General features: G+C 41.9%; 1 protein-coding gene across 1 annotated transcript; it reads left to right on the forward strand.

Annotated features, from left to right (window-relative positions):
- Positions 1–12,512: 12,512 nt before the first annotated feature.
- On the forward strand, positions 12,513–14,105 carry LOC311226057 (E3 ubiquitin-protein ligase TRIM39-like; the record flags this gene model as incomplete). Its single annotated transcript, XM_084311436.1, has 1 exon — positions 12,513–14,105. The coding sequence occupies one exon, from the start codon at positions 12,513–12,515 to the stop codon at positions 14,103–14,105; it is 1,593 nt and encodes a 530-aa protein (XP_084167562.1).
- Between the last annotated feature and the right edge of the window lie 1,012 nt (positions 14,106–15,117).

Consider the following 15,117-nt stretch of genomic DNA (forward strand, 5'->3'; position numbering starts at 1 on the left):
GACTGCAATTCGAAACTGGCCCCTACAAATGTCTTAACCCAGTTGTACAGTAAATTACCAAGTATGGCTTTGTCAGTATTCCAATGTACAGAGTAAGTGCCCCCCCCCCCCCCCCCTCCAATGTACAGCCCCCACCCACCAACCCCACCCCACCCACCCAACCTCCTCCAATGTACAGTTTCTACGTCAAATGTATATACACTCTTTTTCTGGACACTTTGTATCACAAACAGTATTGTATTTGCAAATCTGATATGTCATAAATGTATAGATGTAGCAGTACTGTCAATCTGTATGTCATGTATGTCATATATGTTATGATGAATTGAAAATGGGGGACCCTGATGTAAACAAGACGAAAGTCTTTCTCTGGTCTGCATCCCCTTAACAATTGTATGTATTGAGCTGTACTGTACTGTACCCATTCTGCAATCTGTTAATAAACTTTTCAATCAATCAATCAATTAAACACAAGGAGCATAGAGAGTCTTGTTTAAGCCCCATTTGGTTCAATCTTATAGGTGTCAGGTAAGTCCTATGAATATAATTAAGATTAATCTGTTGATGGTCCGGGTTGCGTGACGCTAGTCGAACATTTGCCCAGACTTCTTGCCAATCAAAATCTACTTTCAAGTCTGGTATATCCCTCCTCCAAACTGAGTCTAGGGGAAGGATTCCATACGAAGACGTTAGTAAGTGATGATAAAAGTCAGATACGAAGCCTCTCGATGTCTCCCTTTCATAGAAGAATTTGTGATATCTGTGGACGGTGCTCAAGTGGTATCTTTAATGGGACTCCATGAGCCTTCAAAGTTGCTAATAACTGTATATAGAAATAATAAGTGGAGCTGGTGAGGTTAAATTTGTTCTGAATTTCACGATAGCTACAGAAACCCCGTTTGTTGAATATATCTCCCAATGTATGTATGCCTTGATTTTCCCATTTGGGATATCTGATAGGTCGTTGTGCAATAAGGAGTGCATTGTTATTAAATATGGGAGAATGGCTATGCCATTTGTGTTGGTTAGTAAAAAATGTCTGTGTGTCACGCCATATCCGAATCACGTGTTATAAGAGGGCCAAATTTCAAGTCGCATAGCTTAATTGATCATTTGATGTATACTATATCCTGCAATCTATGTGGTGCCACTATGTTTTCTTCTAATGTTCTCCAGAATACAGATGCTTGAGGATCAAACCAGGTGCTCAGTGGTCTTAAAGAGTATGCTTTAAAATAGTGGTAGAAGTCTTGAAATGCTAAACCTCCATAGGCTTTGTTTCTCTGTGCAGTGGATCTTTTTATTCATGGAGGTTTGTTATTCCAAATAAATTTATATGCGGTGGAGTGTAATTTTTTCCAGTAATCAGCAGGAGGGGGTAACGGTAACATTGAGCTAAAGAAGTTGATTCTAGGTAAAACATCCATCTTAACTATTGATACTCGGGCCTGTACTGAGTTTTTAAGTTTTGACCACCTGTCAAAGTCATTTGTGATCCTATCTAGAAGTCTTGTATAATTATACTTCACCGTTTGGCTTATAGTAGGGAATATTTCAACTCCAAGACATCTAAAATGTTCTACCATTGGTATATTTCCTGGAAGGAATGTTGCCTTCGCAGAGACATTAAGTGGGAGGAAGGCCGATTTTGGCCAGTTTATCCTAAATCCCGATAGATTGCCAAAATCATCGATCAACTTGAGAAGATGAGGTAGTGACGTGGTAGGGTTTTGCATGAACAATATTACGTTGTCCACATATAAACTAATATGATGTTGTGTGCCCTTAATTGAGATTGACTCTATGGATTGGGATTGTCTTATATACTGTGCTAACGGCTCTAAAGATAGAGCAAATAGTCCGGGACTAAGAGGGCAACCCTGTCTGGACGAGCGCGACACCGGAAAGAGTGTGGAGATGAATTTACCTGTTATTATCATGGCCGATGGGTCTTTGTATAACACTTTTATCATATTAATAAATCCGTTTCCTAACCCCATCCTTCCGAGTACTGCCCATAAATAAGACCATTCCAATCTATCAAAGGCTTTCATCGCATCCAAGGATAATACAGCTGTAGGTGCAATAGCATCCTTACTGGCGTCTAACATATGTAGTAACCGTCTTATGTTATCCGTGATAAGCAGTGTTGCAGTGCTGATATAACTCGGTATAACGGCGTTATACCTCGCTCACTGAGGCTGAAGTACGCGCAATCGCTTTTTACATGGCATTATCCAACCGGACTCCCGGAGAAGCATGCAGCTGCAGAGCCGCAGAGCCAGCGGCGCTCTCTGGGCCGCGCGCTGACGGCCGCGCTGTGAGGCAATAGTATCCAGCTGCAGGACGAGAGCAGCCAAAAAAAACTGTGCATGCGCGCGCACGCGCGTGGAGCGTTTGACCTACTGTCAATTTGCCACTGCACCACTGGTGATAAGGCGGCCTTTTATAAATCCAGTCTGATCAGGATGAACTAAATACGTCATATGCTTTTGAAGTCTGATGGCTAGTACCTTAACATACAGCTTAATATCGGTTCCGAGGAGGCTTAAGGGTCTATAACTACCACAATCGGTAGGGTCTTTGTCTTTTTTAAGGAGGACAGTTATGAGTGCAATATTGCCGTTCTTATGGAAATTCCCCTCTTTGATCGAGTATAAAATCATATCAAGTAATATGGGTCCAATTACATCCCAACATGATAGGTACAGTTCTGGAGGTATACCATCCCATCCAGGAGCCTTACCAATTTGCATTTCAGATATAGCCTCCCTAAGTTCCTCTAGTGTAATAGGTGTGTCTAACTGTTTGGCGTCTTCCTCTGAGAGTTTAGGTAGATTAATTTGATTAAGAAATGTATCCAGTTTATTTTGATCGAAAACCATTTCTGATTTGTACAAGTTGGAGTAAAACTCTTTGAAGGTATCGTTAATTTTTTCGGGATCTGTAACAAGTCCTTGTTGGTTCTTAATAGTAGGGATATCTGCAAATTTTGCGTTAGAACGTATCTTCATAGCTAGTAGGTGACTTGGTTTAGAACCATGAAAGTAATGTTGTCTTGTGCTATGTATTTGAAATTCAGATTGTTGTCTTAAAATGGAGTTAATCTCCTTTTTTAACACATTAATTTGAGTCTCCAATCGAATAAAAAAGTGAATATCAGGAAGGCAGCAGGTCCGTACGGCATCCCCGGCCGCGTCCTAAAAGTCTGTGCCGACCAACTGTCCCCAGTATTCACTGACATATTTAACCTGTCCTTAGAACAGGCTGTCATCCCCACCTGCCTGAAGAAGTCCACTATTATCCCTGTACCCAAAAAATCCAAGCCTGCTTGCCTCAACGACTACCGCCCTGTAGCTCTCACCTCCATAGCCATGAAGTGCTTTGAGAAGCTAGTAAAGGGCTACATCTGCTCCTCCCTCCCCATCAACATGGACCCCCTGCAATTTGCATACCGCCCCAACAGGTCCACGGAGGACGCCATAGCCCATGTGCTGCACACAGCAGCATCACACCTGGACAAGAGGCAGGGGAACTATGTGAGAATGCTATTCATCGACTACAGCTCGGCATTCAATACCATAGTCCCCTCCATACTCATAGCCAAGCTCAGGGACCTGGGCTTGAACTATGACCTCTGCCAGTGGGTCTTGGACTTCCTGACTGGCAGACCCCAGGTGGTGAGAGCAGGCAACTGCACCTCCTCATCCATCACCCTCAACATAGGGGCCCCCCAGGGCTGTGTTCTGAGTCCCCTCCTCTACTCCCTGTACACACACGACTTGTGTGGCTCAGCGGAGTAGCAATACAATCATCAAATTTGCTGACGACACAGTGGTGGTGGGCCTGATCTCTGCCAACGACGAGAGGGCCTACCTGGAAGAGGTCAAGGTCCTGGCGGGATGGTGCCAGGAAAACAGCCTCTCCCTGAACGTCAGCAAAACAAAGGAGATGATTGTGGACTTCAGGAGGTCGGGGGTCAAGGACTACAGCCCCCTCAGCATCGACGGGGCACCGGTTGAGAGAGTCAACAGCTTTAAGTACCTCAGAGCCTACATATCCGAGGACTTGACATGGACCACACACATTGACAGTGTTGTGAAGAAGGCACGACAACGCCTCTACTTCCTCAGGCGCCTAAGGAAGTTCCAAGTCAGTCAGAAGATCCTTAAGAACTTCTACTCATGTACAATAGAGAGCATCTTGACCGGCAACATCACCTCCTGGTTTGGGAATAGCACTGCACAAGACCGAAGCAGACTACAAAGAGTGACACGTTCAGCCGAACGCACAATTGGAGGGGGGCTCCCCACCCTCCAGAACATTTACAACAAGCGTTGCAAGGGCAAGGCTAAGAGAATCATTAAAGACTCCAGTCACCCGAACAACTGCCTCTTTGAACTGCTGCGGTCAGGCAAGCGATACCGGAGTCTCAAGGCGAGCACAGAAAGACTCAGAAGAAGCTTCTATCCCCAGGCCATCAGGCTGCTAAACGAACAATGAACACTACACAACAACAACCACCAAACGCACATAGCACACACATCCACACGCACACACTCACTTTAAACAAACACACTGTAGCACCCACTCCACACACTTTATAGCACACACCCACTTTAAACAAACACACTGTAGCACCCACTCCCCACACTTTATATTTATTGATGAAGGATTGCACTACAACTCATACACCTTACTGTAAATTGTACCTAAATTGTACCTCATCCCATTTCTGCTTTGCACTATATAGTACTGTACATTAGTACACTGCATAGTATTGTATATTATATGGTAACTCAGAACATTGTACATATGTCTATACCGAACACTGTGACCTCATTTTCTTCTTCTAAATTACATGCTATACTATGTTATTTGATACTATCTTGTCTAGCACAGTCTCTGGAGCGTAACAGTAAGAAGCATTTTGTATGAAAGTATTCTGTACTTCTGTATGACAACTATTAAAGAAACTTGAAACTTGAAACTTGAACCGAGTAGTTGTGTTGTAAAGAGGAGAACAACGAGGAGTAAAGCGTTTCCAGCTCTGCCAATTTGGAACAACGATTCTTGCGTAGGTTGGAGGCAAAGACCGTAGTGTAATCCTTGATAAAACCCTTTACCGACATCCATAACATTCTGGGATCCTGTACTGAATTCGCATTACTCCGCAGGAATTTAATAAGTTCAACTTTGAATTGTATTATGTATTCATTGTTTTTCAGCAGTATCGAGTTAAATCGCCATCTTGGGGCTCGGGATGATAGTATACCAAATTAACCTTTCAGGAGTAAATAGCTGTGATCTGACAGTGCATTAGGCACCATTTCCACGTCATAGCTATCAAATAGTCTAGGTGATGCAAAAACATAATCTATTCTGGAAAATGTCTTGTGTCTTGCAGAGCGAAACGAGTACTCTCGGGTCGTTGGGTTGAGTAATCGCCATAGGTCATTTACACCTGTATTCTTGGCCCAATCCTTTAGTGCATTAGATGCATGTTTCTGATCATTGGAAATGGTGGGATTAGATTTATCCATCACGGAATCCCAATTAGCATTAAAATCCGCACCAATTATAAATGAATACTCAGGAAGGTTCAACATTGCTCTAGTGAGTGTAGCGTAAAAGTTAGCGTCGTAAAGATTTGGGGCATATGCCGCTACCAACGCGATTTTCCTATTACTATATTCTACTTTAGCTATGATTACTCGGCCATCCGCATCAGACCATACGTCCAACAATTTGATATTCAACTTCCGTTTCGCGACTATAGCAACCCCACGGGATCTCGTTCCAAAAGATGAGCAGCTAATGTTATGATATATTTTGTCCGCTAGCATAACATTATCCTTCACTAAAAAGTGCGTTTCGCTTAAAAGAGCCACATCAACCTGTTTGTTTTTCATCAGTGTAAGCACGCTTTTGCGTTTGTGTTGTTTATTTAGTCCCCCAGTATTCCAAATCATTATATTCAAACTAGCCATAATCTAAACATGTTGTTGTATTCTTGTGTGTAATTCGTCTGGAGTAAAACTTCACAATAGATATATATCCAATTATTGAGGTCCTGTTGAGAGCTGAGCCTGAAAACATACATATAAACCCAATCATATAATCCCCCCCTCCCTTACACCAGTGGTTCCCAAAGTCGGGGTCGCGTTTTTTTTTTTTTTTGTCAGGCCACTGAACTTAGAAGCAGGCCAGGACAGTGTTTCTAGTTGTATTCTAAAATTCTATTCTATTGTATTCTAAAATGTGACTATATGGTTTTATATTAACTTAATAAATAAACAAAAACGGAAAATCTACTTATTTCAACGAACATTTCAAACTAAATAACAGATTATGCACATAAAACGCTGAAAACAACCGAAGCAACAATAGTATTTTAATGAGGCTATTATTATTATCATTATTATTTTGCAACAAGTTAACCCTCTCATAAATAGCACATATAAATGAATAACTAACTTGAACTAACTTAATAGGATTGAAGTGATATTTGGCTTAAAAAATCAGCCGCATGGCAAAAAAAAAAAAAAAAAAAAAGCCTGACGATGTGCATTGGGCCGCGGCTCTCTGACGCCTTATTTTCTGGGTCCCGGCCTGAAAAGTTTGGGAACTCTCCTGTTAAAATAATAAAATTAAAATTAAAATAATAAATATGCCTCAAATATCATAGTATATTTACTTAAACCTTATACTAACATGTATAAGTTAAAACACACCGAAGAACAGGGAAGATGTATAGAACTAAATTATAGAAACCTCAAAAATAGAAACATTTGTTTAAATCTTAATCTAACTTTGCCAAATTTTGATGAAAATAAAGGTTTTAAATATGTGTATGCAGTTCGTCCCCCAAACAGGGGTGGGCAGTATTCCGTTGTGAAGGTTGTTGTTCTTCCAGATATGATTCTTGTGTATAGTCACAGATTGTTCTTTATGTTCCAGGTCTTTCTGCATGCCATAGGGTCAGGGGCGTAGCTGGGGGGGGGGTAGCTTAGGATGATTCCAAGGGCCCAGCACTGAGGGGGGGCCCCAAAATGTTTTTTTTTTTTTTTTTTTTTTTTTTTTACTAGACATCACTCAGGTGTATTATTGATGCTCTCATTGATACTATGTTTGTTTCTGAAGTGTGTGTGTGTGTGTGTGTGAGATATATATAGAGAGAGGGGGGGCTTTGGTAGACTATTGCATTGGTCCATTCATTGAAGATGAACGCAATGCGACATCCTTTACTAGGCTCACCCACCAACAGTGCAGGTGCTGAACTGCTGATCCGAATGTATAGGTAAAAACCATATTATGCGTTTTCATCAATAAAAAAATGGCCAAAAAAAATTTCTCTCTTAGTTATTTAATTGGTCATAGGGGAGGTCAATCAGCCAATCAGAGGGCCCCTTGAAATGTCAAACACAATTTAAACTTTCCAGTCCGACCCATCCGGTGCAGAGATCTGATTGAGAATAAAATGGAATGGCCCCCAAATGATTTTTGCCCTGGGCCCCCAAAAGACAACTCTGTATAAACACTCACAACACATTTAATCGGATTAATCACTTTATTCAAATTGAGGATTTAGTTTGAGGATACAAAAGAAATATATATGTGAATACTTTTTTTTATTTAATTTTTTTAATTAAAAACGAAGGTTCGAACGTCCATTTGAAAAACCCTGACAAACTTTGAATCACTTTATTCAAATTAAGGATTAGTTTGAGGATAAAACATTTTTTAATTACATTTTTTTAATTAAAAAACGAAGGTTCGAACATCCGTTCGAAGAACCCTGACGAAGTTTGAATCCCAAAAACAGGCTTCAGGGCCAGCCTTACCAAACATTATTTATATTATTCAAATGGAACTCAAACATGTTACGTTGTCATGTCACAGTATGATGTCAAATAGACCATTTAATCTAGAACATTTGTGATGTCACAGTATGATGTCATAATATAACTGTTAGGGATTGTTAGCAGAGGGCCCAGGCGCAAACAGATACGAGGGAGAGGTAAAGGTAGATTGTCAAATATGAGCACTGCTCCTTTAATTCGAATCACTTGGAGCCAGGGGTGAAGTGTAACAAAAACAGCTTTACTTCAAAAAAGGAGCAAATAGCAACAAACAAGGAATCTCCAAAGGACAAAAACAAACTCAGAAAAGCTGGCAAGAAAATGATTGCAAAATCTAACTACAAAATAAACACTAACCAAAAACTCGAACTGTAAATGCAAAAAACAAGGAAGGTCACAAAACAAACACTAATACTTGGGAACACTTACTATGAGGCAAAAACAGGATCACGTGAGACAGAGAGCAGAGCAACAGCAAACAGGAATCTCAACATGTAACCGAAACAATGAACCGACAACAATAGTAGGGAACACACACCAGATATAGGGGAAACAATTAACACTAGAGACAGCAGGGCAATTAGCAAAATGAGACACACATGCGGGAAAGGCAGAACTAACAGGGCTACAGGAAAACACCAGACCAAACACAATGGGGAAAATAAACAGGGAAGCACAACAGAACTAACTACACAAGAAAAGACTGAACACTAGACAAGAGTAAACATAACAACCATAAAAGGAACTAATAATTAATTACAAAGGGAACGAGACTAAAGACAGAACACAGTTAAAAAACACAGGAGACAATAAAAACGCCAAGAGTATAAGAATGTCCAAAGGTGGGGGCTGTTGAGGAGAGTAGGAGGCAGGGAAAAGTTCCTGCAAGGGTGGGGGCTGTTGAGGAGAGTAAACAGGGAAAAAGGGTCCAGGGACTGGCGAATCCTCACAATAACATTCTAGAACAGGGGTGTCAAACTCATTTTCACAGAGGGCCACATCAGCATTATGGTTGCCCTCAAAGGGCCAAAGACCGTATAAATGTTAATGTAATGTAAAATAAATGTAGCTACACATTTACATATTGTTAGACATGGTGTTTCTGTATTTATTACTTATTCAAGTTATACATATTGCATATTCATTTGCATAAATGTAAAAATATATGTTAGCTTATGTTATTTTAACAAATAATTTTAGTTTATCAGAACCCCATATTACTCCACCAATCAATGATCAAACCATTCAAGTAAATAACAAAGAAGAATATCATCAAATACAAGCTATGACATTAAGTTTGTTCAAAACCTTTTTGTCACAGTCAAGAGGGGCAGAACTAACAACTGTGAGCTGCAAAGAACACGTGGGACAGATGTAGCAGATGTTACAAAAACAAATGGCTGCACACAACCTTGCAGAGGCCATACATCCAACTAATGGAAGATAGTTTAATTAACTTTGATTAACAGATTGCAGAATGGGTACAGTACAGTACAGCTCAATACACACAATTGTTAAGGGGATGCAGACCAGAGAAAGACTTTCGACTTGTTTACATCAGGGTCCCCCATTTTCAATTCGTAATGAAATTGCTATTATGTGTCTGCATGAACACACAACTGTAACTGTACTCAAAAATAACAAAATAAGGGTTGTCTCAGTTCACAACTATATTGGTCAAGTTTTGGGTGGGACTTGTTTGCGTCCCTACAGCTTCTTATTCAATTGAGCGAGATGCTCGGTTATGTCACACAGCCAGTTTGCATCTGACAGTTCAGACAATATTTCTTCAACCCTTTGTTACCTATTCCGCCTGGATCTTTTTTGTATTTTGGGCTGTAAAATTGTCAAAGAATGTCTGAGGAGTAAGTGCTTTTGGCTTTTTTCCTTTGTTACCTCAGATGTTCAACATACATGTATGTGTAAGAATGTGTAATAACTAAGGCTGTCAAAGTTAAAGCTTTATTAACGCATTAACCCACAATTATTTTAACACTGCTATTTTTTAACCCAATATTAATGTAAAAAAAATAACATTTTTTTTTTTTTACCTGAGCTCTTGGGGGGCCACATCAAATGACGTGGCGGGCCGGATTTGGCCCGCGGGCCGTGAGTTTGACACCTATGTTCTAGAACATTGCTGTCACAGTATGATGTCATAATAGAACATTCTAGAACATTTGTGATGTCACAGTATGATGTCATAATAGAACACTCTAGAACATTTGTGATGAGTATGATGTCATAATAGAACATTCTAGAACATTTGTGTTCTATATATATTCAACATTTCTCTCAAGGGTGTGTGAATGTGGAGAGACTGAAACTGTCGGACATGTCTTCCTAAAATGTGAAAGGTATAGGAAAGAGAGGGAAATCTTTTATAAAAGTCTGGTAGAGTTGGGAGTCTCTTCCTTCTCTCTTAAATCATTCTTTGGCATGGATAATGAGAACCACCAGCTGATCACAGAGGCAGTGCTGAAATTTCTGCATGCTTCAGAGTTGTACCAGAGGATATAGCGTTAGTGTATTTATTAGTATTGGACAGGCAAGAGGAGCAGAGAAGAAGGAGAAAGTGTGTGTTGAAGAGGCCTAAAGATGGCACACCACTAGTGTAGTATAAGAACTGAGGAGGGAAGAAATACGCCAAGAAAGAAGAAGAAGAAGAAGAAGAGACCATCAAAAGAAGTGCGGAGGGCAGTTATACGCCACGATGCGTCTACACTGCCGGAAATTCTAAAGAAGAAGAAGAAGAAGAAGATCTCATTGTTTACCCATTAAAAAAAAAAAATTACGGAGGGCAGTAATACGCCACGATGCGTCTACACTGCCGGAAATTCAAATAAGAAGAAGAAGAAGATCTCATTGTGCATATTGAGACAGGATAGATTGACTCTCTATCCTACAACACATAGACTGAAACCTGCATTTCTCAACCAAGGTGCCTTGCCTACCGTTTTGCTGTGGAAAGGTGAGTGTCCACAACGGCTAGCTAGCTGTCCTACTTGAATACTGAATGTTAATATTGAATCAGACAATATTGAATACTGAATGTTAATTCAGGTTGACAGTTGACATCATTTGACAGTTGACAGGGGGCTGGAAAGTTGATTTAAAGGGGACATGCATTATAAATGCCTTTTTTCTGTGTTTAGCATGGTTTTATAGTAATACAGGTTAGTATCAATGGGTCTGTGTCTCTAATTACCATATTGACTCATCACTCTAGTCTCGAGTTCACAAGATCTTCCCTCACTCAACTAAACTGTTCTGATTTGATGGTTTCTGTGACGTCGACATAGCATTGATCTGCAGTAACGCCCCCTCTATGGTTGTAGACAGTGCAGTGTAACCCGACACTTCCTCAAGCGGGTTTTCACAGGCAGAGAACGAGTGAGAGGGAGAGAGAGAGAGAGAAAGAGAGAGAGAGAGAGAGAGAGGGACGGTGGGAGGGACTGCAGAAGTGTGTGTAATGTGTGTGCGCCATCTCTCTCCCTTGTCATACACAAACTTGACTGCGTGTGTCGGGGACGTAGGCATAGTGTAACCGGACACTTCCTCAAACAGGGTTTGACAGGCAGAGAACTAGCGAGGAGAGGGAGGGAGAGGGAGGGAGAGAGAGAGAGAGAGAGGGACGGCGGGAGGTACTGCAGAAGTGTGTGTAATGTCACAAAAATGTGAGTCTCTCTCCCTCTCTTTCTCTCCCTCTCTCTCGAACGCAGTGAGCGCTCCGTAATATGATCATGATCATTATGATCGACTGGAATAAAAAATAATAATAATAGGTTTACTACTTACATACTGTTAGTTGTCTCCTTAATACTGTAGTTGTTCATTAATGTTACCTAAATGTCATAAGTGAATTATATAGAAACAACTCACCAAAATTGACTATTGCACAACTGACTTGACAAAAGAAATCCACCCATTTACCCCCCCGCACCCTCCCTTGCCTGACCATGGCATTTATTTGATTAAATTTGATTACTAAACTACTTTACAATAGTTTTGGGTCTGTGTCATAGATGGTTTCTAAATCAAAGTTCTCTCCCCTCCCCTCTTCTTCTCTCCTCTCCTCCCCCTCTTCTCTCTTCTTCTCTTCTCCCCTCATCTCTCTTATCTTCTCGTCTCCTCTCTCTCTTCACCCCCACTCTCTGCTCTTCACAATCTCCTCTCTTCTCTTCACCTCTTCTCTCCTCTCTTCACCTCTCTTCTCCTCTCCTATCTTCTCTTCTCTCTTCATCTCTCCTCTCTTCACTTCTCCTCTCTTCACCTCTTCTCTCCTCTTCTCATATCTTCTCTTCTCTCTTCACCTCTCTTCTCTCCTCTCTTCTCTCTTCATCTCTTCTCCTCTTCTCTCCCCTCCTCTCTTATTTTCTCTCCTTGTCTCTTCTCCTCTTCTCACCTCTCCTATCTTCTCTTCTCCCCTCCCCTCTCTTCTCTTCCTCTTCTCTTCTCTCTTCATCTCTCCTCTCTTCTCTCCTCTCTTCACCTCTCTTCTACTCTCCTCTCTCTTCTCTCCTCTCTTCACCGCTCTTCTCTTGTCTTCACCTATCTTCTCCTCTTCTCTTCATCTCGCCTCTCTTCTCTCCTCTCTTCACCTCTCTTCTACTCTCTCCTCTCTCTTCTCTTCTCTCCTCTCCTCCAGACATGGCCTCAGCCAGCAGTCTCCTGGCCATGTCCCAGTGTTCTATCTGTCTGGATGTCTTCAAAGAGCCGGTCTCTACTCCATGTGGACACAACTACTGCAAGTCGTGCATCACCAGATACTGGGACACCCATGACCAGTGCTGTTGTCCACTGTGTAAAAAGTATTTTGTGCTCAGACCAGACCTCCTCGTCAATACTTTGATCTCAGAGATGTCTATGCAGCTCAGGAAGAAGGCTGCATTGAAAGTTGACTTGTCGACCAACACAGACGGTCCCAACCAAGGAGCCGCTCCGCTGAAAGAAGTGCCCTGTGACGTCTGCCCAGCTGGGATCCAACTCCAGGCCCTGAAGTCCTGCCTGGTCTGTCTCACCTCATACTGTGAGACCCACCTGGAGCCTCATCGAAGAGTCGCAGCCTTGCAGCGACACAAGCTGATCCACCCCGGGCTGTTGGAGCTCTTCCGTAGAACTGACCAACCCTCCGCTTGTGTCACGTGTACTGAGCACAAGACCCACGATCGGAAGGAAGGGTATGAGAAGACAAATGCTCAGCTGGAGACGAAAAAGACAGAAGTGGAGCAGATGATCCAGGTGCGACTGCAGAAGATTCAGGAGATCAAGTGCTCGGCTGTGCTCACGGAGCAGGAGATGGTAGACTGCATTGAAATCGTCACAGCTCTGGTAGCTTCCATTCAAAAGAGCCAGGCTGAGCTCATTGACCTGATGGAGGCAGAGCGGAGGGCAGTAAAGAAACAGGCTGAGGGCTTCATCTCGGCGCTGGAACAGGAGATCACGGAGTTGCAGAAGAGCAGGGTTGAAATGGAGAAGCTCTCGCACAACAAGGACCACCTCCACTTCTTCACCCCTATGATTACCAAGGACTGGTCTGAGGTCAGTGTCAGCAGTCACCTGTGTGGGGGGCCAGTTAGTAGAGCTCTAGAGCAGCTAGAGGAGACACTCTGTAAAGAGACGAAGATGCTGCTGAAACGCATGGAAGACATGGTTGACCTGCCTGATCTGCCTGAAGACGTGAAGCTGAAGAGGATCCAGCAGAGGTACGCTGTGGACGTGACCCTCGACCCGGGCACGGCTCACCGCCGGCTCTTCCTCTCTGACAACAGGAAACGGGTGAGGAATGCAGAGGGCCACCCATTGCCTACATACCCAGACCGATTTGAGGAGCGTTACTCCGTCTTGGCAAAGGAGGGCTTTTCTGCGGGGAGATTCTACTACCAGGTTCAGGTTGGAGGGAAGACTCAGTGGGAGGTAGGACTGGTCAGACAGTCCATCACCAGGAAGTGGATTACCAGACAAAACCCTGAGACTGGATACTGGATCATACGGTTGAGAGATGGAAGATGCAGCGCTGTCGGCCATCGCTCCATTCCTCTCCTAAGGGGCAGTCCGGAAAAGATTGGGGTGTTTGTGGATTATGAGGAGGGCCTGATATCCTTCTATGACGTGGAGGCCAAGCATCTTCTCTTCTCTTTCAGCGATTGTACCTTCACTGAGAAGATGTATCCATACTTGAGAATCTGCCCCTATGATCAACACCACCCCTATCAAACACCAAGAGTGATCAGCAACATTTAACACCATCAACATCAGAATGACCAAACATGGCGGCAGACATCTTCCAATATAGTTGCCCGTTGGGAGATCAGCTGGGATTTGAACCCAGGACCTTGCACCCCTAGACTGACATTTTTGTGGCTAAATCACAAAGCCTGTAACCGTTTTTTTTTATCACTTTCTGGTACGTAATGTAAGGCATAATATTTTCTTTTTGAATAAAATAATATTAAGTCTATTATGGTGTCTTTTCTAAAAATCAAATGACCTACATTTACATTGTATTAATTTAGCTGACGCTAAATTATCATTCCATTGAGCTGTAATTGACACAACACCTTGTCTTATGGACTGCTACCTTATCACTGAGCTGTAATTAACACAACACCTTGTCTTATAGGCACTGCTACCTTATCATTTAATTGAGCTGTAATTAACACAACACCTTGTCTTATAGGGACTGCTACCGTATCATTTAATTGAGCTGTAATTAACACAACACCTTGTCTTATAGGGACTGCTACCTTATCATTTAATTGAGCTGTAATTAACACAACACCTTGTCTTATAGGGACTGCTACCTTATCATTTAATTGAGCTGTAATTAACACAACACCTTGTCTTATAGGGACTGCTACCATATCATTTAATTGAGCTGTAATTAACACAACACCTTGTCTTATAGGGACTGCTACCTTATCATTTAATTGAGCTGTAATTAACACAACACCTTGTCTTATAGGGACTGCTACCTTATCATTTAATTGAGCTCTAATTAACACAACACCTTGTCTTATAGGGACTGCTACCTTATCATTTAATTGAGCTGTAATTAACACAACACCTTGTCTTATAGGGACTGCTACCTTATCATTTAATTGAGCTCTAATTAACACAACACCTTGTCTTATAGGGACTGCTACCTTATCATTTAATTGAGCTGTAATTAACACAACACCTTGTCTTATAGGGACTGCTACCTTATCATTTAATTGAGCTCTAATTAACACAACACCTTGTCTTATAGGGACTG

The sequence above is a fragment of the Notolepis coatsorum genome (genome assembly GCF_963971535.1).
Source record: "Notolepis coatsorum genome assembly, chromosome: 3".
NCBI lineage: Eukaryota > Metazoa > Chordata > Actinopteri > Aulopiformes > Paralepididae > Notolepis > Notolepis coatsorum.